The sequence below is a fragment of the Temnothorax longispinosus genome, chromosome 8 (genome assembly GCF_030848805.1).
Source record: "Temnothorax longispinosus isolate EJ_2023e chromosome 8, Tlon_JGU_v1, whole genome shotgun sequence".
NCBI classification, from domain to species: domain Eukaryota; kingdom Metazoa; phylum Arthropoda; class Insecta; order Hymenoptera; family Formicidae; genus Temnothorax; species Temnothorax longispinosus.
This window is the reverse complement of record NC_092365.1, coordinates 15,187,076-15,201,933: the sequence shown is the minus strand read 5'-3', so window position 1 is coordinate 15,201,933 and position 14,858 is coordinate 15,187,076. Positions and strand designations below refer to the sequence as shown.

Sequence of the window (14,858 nt, the reverse complement as noted above, 5' to 3'; positions counted from 1 at the left end):
AATCCGGGCAAAACGATACCAGCGCGGTACCATCGACAATGGAAACAACAATGGTTGTCATTTCTATTACAATAGACACGCTGCGCGCTTCTGTTCTAACAATTCCATTATCTCCGCGCGAAAGCCTCCGCCGGGGCGAGGCTTTATTATGCCTATCAGAAAATTTAGATCGTTTATTTAATGGGATATAAATAGTCGAGCGCGGCCTATTAACAAAATACGGAGTATTTCGCGCGGAACAATAGCTTTGCGAAGTCATTTGGCCGTTCACGCGACGACTGCAATTATACGTTTCGTTATAATGGCGCCGCAAGTAAGCAATTTAATGCTTAACATTATGCAATTAAAATTAAAAATGGATCGCATAATATCGCCTACGTCGATTTCATTAAAATTTTTAAAAGCCGCCCATGTGCTTCGGCGATGCGTGTAACATGCTGTACACGCTAATGCGTACATGATAATAATAATTTCATCCTCTCTCCTTTTTTCCGTAGCTATCAATTACTCTGCAAGACTTGAAAAATAATAAGAAAAACTAAATTTTTAATTTAATAATCTATCAAGTATTTAATTTGAAAGTCTAATTTTGCGGGTGGATCTTAAATTAGTAATCAAGATCGATTCGCAAATTAATACTTCACTATCCGGGATAATGAAGTTCATTATGATCGCGCGGGGCACCATCATTATGTTCTTACTATTAATTTATGCAGTTAAGCGATTGTTTTCATTGTGCTCCTCTTTTCAGGGAAATGCCTACATCTAAGTGGTCTCACGCCCGAACCGTTGACTGCGGACGACGATTACAAGCTTTTACGACTCGGCATCGGTTTTACAAATATGGTAGCACGTGCGACGAAAGGCAGCGCGGATCTTACAAGAAAGGAAATTAAAGAAGGTTAGTATGACGAACGGTTTTTATACGTTTGCAAGAAGCGGTGAGATAATTACGAAATCTTGGGTGAAAATAATTATTGCATAAGCCGATAACGCTCCGACATAATTTGCGGGAAAATTAATTTTTAATTTCGTATTATATTCACGTTATACAATATTTCATCGCTATTTATATTTCATCGTGTAAAAAAAAGTGGAATTCTCGTCCCGATTAATATTTACGAATTTAAACTCCGCAGTCTCGATATAATCGTGACATTAGATATGCTGAAATTAAGACATACTTGAAATTTGCGAAGTTATTTTTGCAATGTGATTAATTATATACAGAATGTCTAATTGGTTTTTCTTTAAGAGCCTTTATACGGCTGGTGCTTTGAAATCGACTTTTCTTTTTCGAAATCTCATAAAGGTTACGGCAAACGTTTCAGAACAAAGAAACAATAGTTTGTTAGAACTATGTATGACCTTTTATGTGCTCGTTGGAACAATAGAGCAGACAGCTTCAAGGGCAAGTTGAAGTTGTAACGCTATAGTTAGGGTTTCAGAATCGACCACCCAGGTTTACACAAACACGTGTTTTACGAATTGGTAATATTTCTTCGGCAACGGTTTGTGTTGCTGACTGTCTTTAAACAATCGAGAAAGCCAATGAAATTCAAGGAAACTCCGAGGAAAGCTGGCAGGAACGCCCTTGAGCGGTAAGAAAATCACTCAATCGCTCGAGTATCCCTCGACTGCGATTGGTCGATTCTGCTTAACGCTCAAATTCGTCCTATACGTTCGTTTCTATTCGTTTCTATCCTGCCCACATGACGAGGGAACTAAAGAAACCTACCTATCCCTAAGGCACTCTTTGTCCCGTTGGTGAAGTCGCTCAGAAAGTTCTAGAAATTTTTACTGCGTTCGAGCATGTCATTCTTACGACTTCAGCTGGCGACAGTCGCACAGTGGTGTATCTGAGGTAGATACACGTGGCCGCAACATATATAACGTTCACGACGCGATGTAAGTACATGTGTCCGAAGCCCGTGCGAATGCAATGTGAATTATCGTGAATTTTATGCGAATACAAAGTAATTATCGAAGTGAAGAAAGTAAATGCAAGCGTAAAAAGCGTTGTTTTCCCTCGATATCGACGTGCAAAATGAATCTCGCCACGTGAAGATCTCGCCACCTCCGGACTCGGTCGATTCAAGTTTATTCATTCGTGCTCACTTGTGCTCTTCTTTCGGTTTTTCAATGCACCGACTCTCAAAAGCGGTGAAACAGAATCGCGTCGAGCGCACGCCCATAAACAAACGCGAGATTCCTCGCGAAATAAAAGACGCGTTACGCATTGTTACGCTCACATGTTTTCCGAGCAACCATGTGCGTGCGTTATCTCTCACGTCCATCGGGAGGGAGGGGAGAGGGGGACGGTGGAATAAATAGCCGTTTTTCTTTCATGCCGAATTTTCTAACACGATGCCGCGAGCGAAGAAATTTTCGGAGCAAAGGGACATATCGACGGGAATCGTTTTATACTCCCATTCATAAGTCCGGCCTAAATGACGGGGGAGGGGGGGCTATCGCGTATACAGGGTGTTTCAAACGGAACCGGTTTAAAACTTTCAAAAAAATTGATTTCTCGTCGACCTCGTCGACGGAAGGAAGGGCGTACTCGGTTTCCTCGTATATTGTGACTTCTGCCAACAATCGTTTTGTTAATTTAATTTGCACAAATTTACAAACGTGCGCGTCTTGGAAATTTTTTTCTAATCCGCGTGGACAATCCGGACTTTGCTCGGGAGTGAACTGAGTGAAGTGAGCGCGTATCCCGATATCCGTGAGAAAGGAAGAAAAAAAAACGCAAAACGGCAACGGTGCCGCGGTATATAAAAAAAAAGATAAACATAACAATGCTAATGAGACAAGGAGCCGGTCTGTTGCGTCAACAGGTTAGGCCGAGCGAGCCGGGCGAGCGCGGCGGCGGCACCATGTTTCTTTCCGGAGTACCATTCCTAAATTACATTTCCCGTGTGCCACGTAGGACGTGAAAATTTTCCGCTTTTCCGAGATTCGAGGAAACCGAGTTGCTCCGACGAACGTCTCTCGTCGAGACGCTGCTCCGTCTCGATCGATTCGCCGCTCCAAGGGGGACGCTACTCCGATGCTCTCACGGATCGACCGCGCACCGCGGGATCGTCGCCGAGATGACACACGTCTCGCCGAAAAATCGTTCTATCGACGCCATTTGTCGCAATCGCGTGCGGCGCGGCGCGGCGCCGTAGCACCGGCGGAAAAGAAGCGCAAACGTTCGTGGATCGTGGATCGAAGGGTGCTCACCGTGCTCCGGATCGTCCGTGTCTTCCGCGGGCGGCAGCCGCTCCTCCTCGACGAACGTCGTGTCCCATCCCATCGCGTCGACGCACTCACGCCCGAACGAAGCGTCGATCTCGGTCTGCTCCATTCCGAATGTTATCCCGAAAACCTTTTTTCTACGGACCGATCGCCCGGACCGTAGCGGCCATGCGTGTACGCGACGCGGGAAGCGGCAGTACTGCCAACTTTATCGGCCGCACGCTCCTAAGAGGCATATCGCGACACGCGTACCGCCCTGCCGAAAGCTATGTGGACCCCTCCATTCGGATATAAATGTCGCCCTACTACGAATTTCGATTTGCCCGATCGTTGGAGCGGCGCCGCGCCTCCGATTAATTCTAATCTCGATGTCGATTATGACGGAAAATGCGGAGGCGACGATTGTCGCGGGATATAGCGATCGATTTCGAATTCTTTACGAAACGAGAAAGAAAGCTACCGGACGTCCTCGGCTTCGAAACGTCGTCAAATTACATTTCTTCTTCCACAAGCGCGTTCCCGTTTTACGCGCCCTTTTTATCCCCCCCTCGCGGCGGGCATTGCGGAATTCGATCCGCTTTAAGCTTCGCTCCGGAAAAGCGCTATTATTTATTAGGAGCGGACGAGAGCGGTAATAATTAATAGCCAATAAACTACTCACTCGCGACTATACGTCCTCGCCCTGAAATCGCCGTTTCTCCCCGGTTTCCGCGGGACGTTCGTCCGTCCGGTCGGTATTAGCCGGAGCGTCAAACGTGTCGGACGTCTCGCTGAAATAAAGTAGCCGATAAATTAATGAGACCGGAAGTGCAAGAGCGGAGCAGCGGTCGGACGCTTTGCTCACTCGCCTCAAATGAGATTAGTCGGCTGCGGCCGCGCGTTTAAGGTTATCGCCGATGTGCGTATCGTAGGGGTTCCCAACCTTCTTTGTCAAACAGGTCAGAATTCTTAGTAACAACCGGGAACCCGTTACTTAATTTTTTTTAATTATAAACTTTAAATTATTCAATTTTAATTTTAATGTAAAAAATAATTTGAATTATTTAATTTTTAATTTATTTTTTTAATTTCATACAAGAACAAAATATCTCCATTTTAAAATTCTTTCGTATTATAACGTCGAAATTTTTTAAATAAAACTTTACGAGAGCCGTTGATTGAGGACCCCTATATAGCGTATTGCGTTAACCGGCACACGTGTCAACTTGGAAAATACGAGAAGGGCACGATTGTTGGAAACGGAGACCCTACATCGGCGCGATTGCATCGACTAAAAACGATCCGAATACGAGGGACTTTCGAATCAAAGAGAATTTCGAGTAATTACGTGATTCCAATGAACGACTTAAATCCTGTAATTGAGACAATTACACCCGCATTTATATCTGCGTCGATTGTACTGTGCGGAAATCGTCATTTCGTTCACTGTACATTATTCTCGATTGTCACTTCCTTCGTGATAAAGAATCTATCTTCAATTATTTATTATTATTGTTACCGAGCGCCTCTTTTTATCAAACGCTCTACGATATAATCTCTCTCTTTTTTACGAAAATACATGGAATAGGTGATTTGCACGACGTAAATAGCGCTCAACGAATGAACGCGAGGAAAAAAAAGGAGCGACAGGCGTAATCAATGACTTTATGCAATAATGTGTATATTTATAAGTTAGGGTAATTATAGGCGAGCGTAAATGTGCTGCGCGCCTATCGTAAATCCGTGTGCAAAATTTGAATTTGATCGAATTTATTTTTAAGCTCTAAAATAAATGTTAGAGATAAAAGAGAACGTTGGAGAAAGAGAGAGAAAGAAGGGAAAAAAGAGAGAGCAAATGCCATTTATGTTAATCGATCGTCAAGTAGGATGTTTAATCAGTTGTTGCTCCTCATTCCGTACGAATCATTAACAAGTCATAAATAAAATCATTAATATTATATCGTGATTGCAATGTATTTACATGTGATATTAATATAGAATAAGCGTGTGATATATTAATATAGAATAAAAGTAATAACCATTGTTTTTATTTTGCAGGTAGTCACATTCTTCTCGAGAAATTACGGAAGTATAAGCCGAAGATTGCAGTTTTCAACGGCAAACTTATATACGAAGTATTCTCGGGAAAGAAGGAGTTCGGGTTCGGAAGACAGCCCAATCTCGTCGAGGGCACCAACACGGTAAGACAGCCGCTACATTGTTTCTTCGTTCTTTCGCACTAATATACCCCGAGTAACACCAAATTTCAAAATCACTCTCGGGAAAAGACATTTTAGAAAATTGTGAAAAAATTATAATTTTTCCGCGTCTTCACGACACTCGCTGTCTTGCCCGGAATATTGTTTGGGAATAAGTGTGACGATTGTAGTTGATGCGGTAACTTTTCAATGTATATGCTCTTGTTATATTCGACGCCTGATGGGAGCGTCGATCGGTCGATGAGAGCAATGAGTACTTTTGCTGAATTTGTTTATAAACTCAGTCGGCGGGGACAAGCGCTCGCGAAAAAGCGCGTTTGCTCGCGCACAGCTGGTTAGTATGTCGAGCTGTCGTATAGGGATACACGTGGCTACCACAATTGAAGCTAATAATTTTAATGAGTTCAGTAAGATGTAACGTTGTCACGAATATAAACGATCACTTTCGCGATATTTTGATCATATTATCGGGATTCGAACTCAACCAAGTTATTATTTTAATGTTTAATATCTATAATCGCCTAAGCAAAATTCTCACTTGTCGATATTGTGTTGCAGTATATGTGGGTTATGCCCTCAAGCAGCGCGAGGTGTGCTCAACTACCACGTGCTGCTGACAAGGTGCCATATTACGCTGCCCTGAAGAAGTTCCGCGACTACCTAAACGGTACGATCACGCACTTGGACGAGTCAGATATCGTGTTCGCCGATTCAAAGCTCAAGAAGAAGGAACAGGAGCCGATCGAGGATAAGAAGCCAGGGTTCGCCGACGATTTGCCCGACGGTGAGAGCCGAATCACGGAGATCAACGGCATGGGAATCAAGCAGGAGTCGGGCCTGATACCTGGCAAGAAGAAACGCGGCAGACCGAAGAAGATCAAGAATCCGGAGGATCAGCCGCCGCCGGATCCCGAGAAGCTGGACGCGAACGGCGAGGTCATCAAGAAGCGCCGCGGTCGTCCGAAAAAGATACATCAGCAACAAAAGCAGATGGAGCGGGAGTCTCGCGAGAGAGAGCAGCAACAGCATCAACAGCATCAGGCGATGACCCACTTGAACGACGGTTACAGTAACGTGCCGAATTGCTTTTCCCCGCCGCTGATGTCACCTCCGAAGACGTTCCCGCACATGGCGCCGTATCCACAACCGCCGATGAACGACGGATTTTTCGGCCAGGGCATGAACGACAATAGCCCGTACAATATAAGCGCGAAGCAGAGCCCGGTGCACTTACAGCACTACAGCCAGAGTCCCAAGTCCATGTCGTTGTCGTTCACGCACTCGGACCTGTCGTCGGAGATCAATACCGGGATGTCGTCGGAGAACAATCTCGAGCCGTCGCCCTTGACGTCGCCCAGCGTCGAGCATCCGGACTTCGAGCCGCCTACCAGCATGTCGCAGCAAAACATGGACCATCGTCAGTACAATCCGGCCGGAGGGCCCGATCCGACGGGCCACCATGGAAGTCCCGGCACGCCGTCCCACAGCTACGCCTATATGGGCTACCACGAGCAGCCGCCGGACACGCATAACCAGCATCCGCATCAGACGACACCGACGCCTCTCAGCCAGACCGCCGAGGAGCACTCCCATCACTCGCATCCAACGCCGCCGCATCCGCACACGCCCACCCACACGTCCATGTCGCCGCACCATCCGCACGAGCAGTACGGCATCAAGAGGACCTCCGGCCAGGACGTGGCGTCTAAAAGTCTAAGCGACCTAGAGTCCCTCGTGGATCAGATCCCGAGCATAGCCGACGGCGGCAGTCAGCGTCTGCAGCATTCGCATCCGGGTATGCCGGGTGACGATACTCTAGCGGAGAAGATGGACCACCATCAGTCCTACATGTCCGGTTTCGGCGGCATGTCAGCTGGACCAACCGGGATGACCAATTACAGTCCACCGTTGGCGCCGGGTGGTGGAATCTATCCCTCCTCGCTGCACCACTCTCCCACTGACGCGGGTTACGGAGGTTTGTACGGCATGAACAGCCGTCATCATCAGGAGTCTCAACAACAACAGCAGCAGCAGCAGCAGCATCAACAGCAGCAACAGCAGCAGCAGCAGCACAGCAAGTCCTACACGGTGGAGAATCTCGCGTCCAGCAACTATACCCCCAGCATGAACCACGGCCACTCTGGCAACACGTACCCTAACATCATACCCGGCCACTACCCGGTGCCGATGGGCTCGACCAACGGTTATCTGTTCGGCGGCCTCGATCCCAGCCTGATCCAGCGTTCCTACGGGATCGGCGGGATGAGCGGCATGAGTAGCATGCATCCATCCGCCGCCCTCGGCAATCCGTACTCGTACAACGGTTCGTACTCAAGCTCGTTCGACGCTTATCCGACGCCACCGACGAGCATACACGCGCCCAGCGCCAATTACCCCGGCTACGTCGGCACGGCTGGCGCGGCGCCCGGCAACACCACCACGCCGCCGTCCTACCTCGCACCGTCGCACCACAGACCGCCGGTCGACCTCTCCTACGACGGTGTATGATAATCGATGTGAGACACCGTTCGCTACCACCGACCTACCAGCCCCCGATAATCCTCTCTCTCTCTTTCTCTCTCTCTCTCTCCATCCCCCGTCCCATCCTCTCCCTCTCCTCTGCCTGCCGATCGCCTCCTGTGCGCGCGCGAGAGCGACGCACGTATCCGCCGCGTTTATCTTTTCTACGTATTTTTACACACGTCTTTTAAGACACGGCTCTCAACGTGTCGGGGTCGCACCGTCGCGCGTCGTCCCCCCCGAATCGCCGTTCCCTCATCCTCGTCACTCTCCCTTTCTAAATCACCCTCCGCGAATCCACCCCGCGAGATGTTGCTTGCAATCTGTGCGCAAATCTTTCGCGTCCATCTACCGCACGATATTCCTCTTCTTCTCTCTCCTTTGCTCAAGCCGGTTCTACGTACAAAGAACGCCCCCCCCCCCAGAATTGGCGGAAAATGGATATATACATTTTTCCCCTCGTCGAAAACATCGAGATTCTGATAGCAATAATGAACTATTATCCGAATTATTATTGGATAGTGTATCATGCATTTTACTTGAGATGCATAATTACTTTAAGAATCTGAAGCTCAGTTCCTAAAACATTGAATTGAAATAGATATCTGAAAGATTGTGTCGGATATGAAACATGCTCTCGAGGCGTGCACGCGTTCTATATTGCGTCAATTTTGGGGCACCCCACGCAATTGTTTCAACATCCCTCTCACTCTCCTTCCCTTCCTCTCCCCCTTCATCTCCGTGCATCCCGCTTCTACTTCGTCGTCGCGCCTCTCTCACACTCTATTTTTTTTTTTTTATCACGCTCTCGATATGTGATTACGCCGTGAGTAATTACGGGCGCGCGGCTCGGGAACGGGAAAGCCGCCTCGTGAAACGCAACTATAGCGCACGCAACGAACGAGAAAGCCTCGGGTAAATCAGGTTCGCCGATCGCGTTCTGTATCCGATCCGATCGCTAAAATACACTTACACGGGCACGCATTCCGATAACCATAACGATAAATGACCTTAATGCCGGACAGATCGCGATTACGAATTCGGCCGACGTAGCCGAGGTCGGCCAAACGTGTAATTGCGCTATCCTTTTTTCCCTACATCGATCAGGAGATATCGATCGTCGCATTGCTCGTTATAAGCATGTCTGTACGAGCTTCGCCACCACCGAAACCACGTTTCCTACATTTTCGTATTTCGAAGGGCACTCAAGATTGCAAGTGGGGTATAGAGAGCGCATCCTATACCAATTTGCAATTCTAAATTGTTATCTTCGAAAATCAATATAAGAAGCAACGCGTCGACGTCGCGACGCATCTATAAAGTAAAGCGAAGTTCGAAAAATTACCGGTTATCGAAACAAATATAATTTCGATGAGTTCAAATTGAAATGAAAATAACTTTATTTGATGATTAACTTATTTGATGGAATTTTACGCTTATTTAGTGCACTGGACATATACTGTGTGCAATAGATCCATTCGAGTCACTCAAACTTTTTCGTTATTTGAAAATGATATCATATTATCATATCATTACATACGGGGATCATGTAATGATAATATTATCATTGTACCATTTTTATATATAATATATATAATATAATATTACATAATGTTATATCATATGATATTATATATTACATAAATGATATTGTCAGACGAAAAATTATAATATTATTTGAGACGGAAGTGCAATGTAACGGAAGTGCAATACAAGATTTTTGTGATGAAAATGATTCTTCCGTACCTGTAAATAGAAGCTATAATAGAACTGATCGAAATTTATACCGGTTTCGTTTTCGGCAAAAACACGCTACGATTGTACGATCGAAACAACAGCGTCGTTTCGCACTTATCGTGTTAATGTATCGCATTGCGTCTTATACCATTGTTAGCCTGTTGTTATTACTGTGTTGCGTATTCAATTAATTAACGTGTCGAAGACAGCACTTAATATCGCGACGCATTTTCATCGTAATTGCAGTCTTAAGGTTGTCTAAAAGTCGACGATTCTCTTCGTTTTTTATATATACGTGGCGACACACGTAATATTATTTCTTAGAAGTGACACTTACATAACTTTTTAACTATATTCAACTCTCAACGCAGGAATGACCGAAGAATTCATCTTGACAAAGAAGGAGAAATCGTAGATCTGAACGAAAACGAGATTTATCTTTTATAAATTTGTAAGGAGCCACGCGTCTCTCCTCCGATGAGCAATCGTTCTCATTCCGTGCAACGAGCCAAGCTTAATCGAATTGTATAAGTTTCGCGTTCACGGGAGAACTCTCGTGATGGCTTATCCGCGTTAAGTTTCGCTCGGTTGTACCATAATTATTATAGGCATCGTTGCCAATACAGCAAATTGGTCTAAGCGTAAAAATGGATAGGAGGTACGTGAAAAAATTGTTAACCCATCGCAATTACGAAGCCCGGTTGTGAAATTATACGTTTTTACGTACCTTATCACGTTTCTACGAGTCCATGTTCATCAGCATCCTGTAACAGAGATCAAGAACGCGATCAGCGATCAATTGTGACTAGGATATCTTTGCGCTCGTATAGCGTCGTCAGTTTCGAACGCGCGAGTCTGCATTTCGCGACGAAACCTTCGTTCGCGCGATCGGATGTGTTTCTTAGATCGAAATAAAAGATACGCTACCATTTGTTTCACTTATTCCTTTTCTTGTCGCGCACAGAGTGCTCTAGATTAAATAATTTCCTAGTTTTTCACGTTCATTGTTCCGTTATTCCAGCGGATATTACATTTCCTCGTCGCACTCTAACGAGAGACGAGCGAAAATGTACCAACCGAATCGCGAGCCGCTCGTGCGTTACGTGAGCTTTTTTAACAGAGTAAATATTAACCGTTATCGTCATTGTATCGTTAAGGTTACTGCACATAGCAAGGAGAAGATTAAGCCCGATTGCGTCGGTGCGTCTTCAATCGTGGCACGGTCATTTGCATCAACGTTGGTCAAATTTAACCATAGTTTAATCCTTATCCGTGCAAGCTATTTCTCAAACGCAACGCTCAGAAAGAAAGTAATAATGTTATATAAAAGTGTCGCGGCGATTCAAAATTTTTCGTATTCGTTTCCTCAGACATAGAGAGACAATTGTGCATGAGAGAAACCGTTAAATTGTAGATGTAACTTTAATGGTACGTTAATTCAAGATGGTGCTCGCCATTTTCTATTAATATTTCGAGACTTTCGGATATTCCCGCATAAAAAATTCCAAATTTCGGGTATATTTATTCGCGACGTTCGCGACTTTGCGTCGCCTAGTAATGGGAAATAACTTATTTATCTCCTTCTCGAGAAAACTTGGACTAAGAAGGAGACAGAAAATCGATTAAACTAAGGTTGATGTTAATCGATGTTAATAGAACCGGCCTTGCAACGCCGCGCGGGACGGAAATGACGGAATTCGCCGACGATCGACCGAATTATTATAACTTGAATATTGGTAGGAGATCGCGCCCGCGCGACCGGATGCCGAGCTTACTTAATGTAAGGAGATATGTAAGCCCCCCAACGCGTGTGAGAGGCAGAGGAAGGAAGAGACTATTCGTGTGTAACTTTGTTTATCACACCGCGCCATCCACTTTCGTACCTCGCGCCCGCAACAGCCATCGCCGTTTTCTCGTTGCAACTCTATTATTTATCGTTATCGACTCGATATCGCTGTGGAGTTACATACGTTACTGTCGTTATTAACATAATCGCGTTACGTTGTCTCGTTAATTATATTCTGTTATGCGTTTCGCATTTTGCCGAAAGTCACTATATATTAATACACGATTAAATGAAGACGGACATACATGACACGCATGCATACACGCATCCACTACATATACACACATACACGTTACACGAACACACACAAGACGCACACTTACATGCAGTCGTAATAGGTATTATAGCTGGCATTAATCGGCATCCTCCTTTGTCGCTGACCGACGCTGTAAAGTGACGCATCTGGCATGATTATAAATATATATACAGATATAAATATATAAATATATAAATATATATATATAGATATTATATAAATATAAACTATAAATATTATATATTGACGTAAGGATAAGCGAGCAACATTTATCTCGGGTGAAATCACCTAGGATGTGTCGAGACATTTAAGATGATGCACAGGGTATAGATGAGAATCGTTGATATAATAACTGATGTCTATATTATAGATGTTTCTTTCGTTCCATCATCGGCCTCAAACACACACACACGCACACAGATACACGACATTTACAGCCCCGCACATACACACAGACACAGACACGATCGCGAGTCACGAGTACATACGATCGAAGTTTATTGTAGTAGATGTTTTTCAGAAATCCAATCCGATTCCGGGCGGCGGCCAAGAATAATAGATGTCATCGGTGTGTTTTAGTCGCGCAACAACGTTCATCGATTCGCAGTCGAAAAGATGAGGATTATTATACACATAACTCTGGCCGGTCGGTGCGCGACCGGCGCATCCACCATCGCACTACTAATTAATTGATTCTTCGATTAATCAAATTAACTAAACTGATTGTAAATTGATCGCTATATTAAGGACTTTACTATTAAGTATAAATATATATTATACAGATATATAAAAGTGTGGATTCGCTGTTGAACGTGTCGAATAAACAAAGGAAAAAAGAAAAAAAGAAACAAAATCCGAGAAGTTAAGTAAGCGAGTAAGAGAGCTTGGGCCGGGATCGCCGGCCTCCGACATATTTTTTAATCGCTTCGAACCTCTATTATTCTACCTACTAATTAAACGTAATGGTGTATCTACGTGTGCGTTCGAACGATCGGCCGATCCGTATCGCAGGATCCGCGCGCGCTCCGTCAGCTGCCGTCGTCGTCGTCATCGTCGTCGTCGATCGGGTCGCGATCGCTCGGGCAGATCGAGATGTGTTCTGTATCGAATTAACGAATGTACTTCTCGAATTATTCATCGCTCCTACGAAAAATATCGCGGGATAAGGAAGGGTGACGGACGTGCTCGTCTCGATGGACGATCATCGGCTTGATAAGAGAAAGAAAAAGAAAAAAAAATGACAATTCTCCTTGCTCCTTTGCCGCCCGATCCTAACGAAGCCCACGCAGATCTCCAACGGACGTTATTATTGGGTGCTCAGTGGATACCCGAGTATCCCGCAATATGTAAATCTGTATGTCTCTGCTCGTACTACTACGATATTTTATGTGAAAAAAAAAATGAATTGTTACAAAATACATTACTGATATAACACCGAAAGAGAATATTCTTTACCCGAAAGAAACTCTTCTTCCTCTTTTAAAGGCGACGAATGTATAAGTACCGCGTATTTAGCGCTCAGATCGTCGACAACTTATCCACGTTTATGATCTATCCCTTATTAGTGTAATGTCATACGTCCTTTTTATAACAGAACTATTATACGAAGGAGCGTGGTGATGATTAATGACGCTGCTGGATATTTCAGAGCTCTAATTACCTGATCAACGCTCGACGAATATCAACACGTGTAGGCTGATTTGTTTTTGACAGAAACGAGGATCTTCTTTGAATCATGCGTGTGTATGATCAATCGAAAAAGTAGATAGACACAGGTTTCGTTCTTCGACAGGAAGAAGACGTCCTGAGAGTCGCTCGCAAAGAATTCATTTTCTGAAAATTAATGAGGCTAATTAACGAGGCGAATAAGGGGATAAAGTCGATATATGCGCGTTTATTATGAAAGTATCACTAAGTACAATTAAGTACAGTTATGAATTCTCAAATTGCTGGACATACAATGTGAGTTTTGCGTTTTAAACAAAAACAATAGATACAGTAACGATTATTTATTTTGCAAGGTGACGATCGTCTCGAATCGAATGCGGGATGGAAAAACGAGGAGCTCGGTCGGGCAACTCTTGAGACGAAGGGCTTTATTGTTTCCCCCAAAGATCAATTAATCTCTCCTCCGTTTTCAATCCGTCTCGATTTCGCGAACTGTCGATCAGATTCGCAAGTCGGAGAGAGCAACGGTCATCCGGAGGCTTGTCGGCTGCGCTCTTTGTGTTCGAATCAGCTGTTGAGTTTCTTACGATGAAGATCGTAGAAATTACATGTCAGTCTACTGATCCTTCGTTATATCGTCGCGAAGATAAACGGACGAGTGGAAATAATCGCGAGAGAAAAGAAAATTTCGGATTAGAAAGGAAACGAAGGAGACGGATCTTTGTGAGGGGAAACCGACAAACGGAACGAAGTCGCGTCTCTCGCCACGAGAGATCCCTCATGTTTTTAAATATTAAATGAATCTTGTGGAGACAGACCTTCCTCTTTCTCTAGGCTCACCTACCCTGAGTCGATGGCGGTACATATGCCAGAAAAGAAATAAATAAATTGATTCGTTAAAACAAACGGGGTGCGTTTGTCTCATTCAACCTCCCCTACCCCCCCCCCCGTTTGCTCTGTCCAACGAGATTTGTCGCGTTACAAGAATCGAAGATCCTTCCGACTTTCAAGATTAGAAACGTTAAATTCGAGAGCCCTGGGTTGCTGCATCTTATCTGCAGGTTTTTAAGCTGGCATGTCAATTATGTCTCTCAAGTACAGCTTTAATTACTTCTATTTACTTCGATTGAGTTCTCTATGTCCCTAATTTGTTCATATTTTGATACTGGATTCCCGTAACAAGCGTGTTAAAAAGTAGGGAAGGCTATTTCACTTACGTTACAAAATTCTTTCTACTAATTCGAAGTAATTTTGCAGATATTTCTCTTGAGAGAGAGAGAGATCAGAGAATGACCAGCAGAAATTGAAGATTCACGGACGAGCGAGCAATGGATACGACGGCGTCATCTTTTGCAGCGTCGCGAACGAAAAATATAACACTTGGGCGAGA

General features: G+C 44.6%; 2 protein-coding genes and 1 long non-coding RNA gene across 4 annotated transcripts in view; 1 reads left to right on the top strand and 2 right to left on the bottom strand.

The window, feature by feature from the left end:
* Dnmt3 (DNA methyltransferase 3) overlaps nucleotides 1-3,416 on the bottom strand; it is a 120,538-nt gene extending 117,122 nt beyond the window's left edge. For both annotated transcript variants that reach the window (XM_071787211.1, XM_071787213.1), the window contains exon 1: nucleotides 3,229-3,416. In XM_071787211.1, the coding sequence (XP_071643312.1) occupies nucleotides 3,229-3,352 (124 nt within the window). In that variant the 5' untranslated portion in view covers nucleotides 3,353-3,416. The remainder of the gene's footprint in view (nucleotides 1-3,228) is intronic.
* Nucleotides 1-13,245, top strand: part of Tdg (Thymine DNA glycosylase) — a 110,440-nt gene extending 97,195 nt beyond the window's left edge. Inside the window, exons 7-9 of the mRNA XM_071787215.1 lie at nucleotides 752-901; nucleotides 5,281-5,423; nucleotides 6,000-13,245. Of these exons, the coding sequence (XP_071643316.1) occupies nucleotides 752-901; nucleotides 5,281-5,423; nucleotides 6,000-7,949 (2,243 nt within the window). The 3' untranslated portion in view covers nucleotides 7,950-13,245. The remainder of the gene's footprint in view (nucleotides 1-751; nucleotides 902-5,280; nucleotides 5,424-5,999) is intronic.
* LOC139818480 (uncharacterized) lies at nucleotides 13,057-14,856 on the bottom strand. The gene is made up of 2 exons (XR_011733433.1): nucleotides 14,686-14,856; nucleotides 13,057-13,633 (listed from the first exon to the last, which is right to left on the bottom strand). It is a non-coding gene; the product is annotated as an uncharacterized lncRNA (long non-coding RNA).
* Between the last annotated feature and the right edge of the window lie 2 nt (nucleotides 14,857-14,858).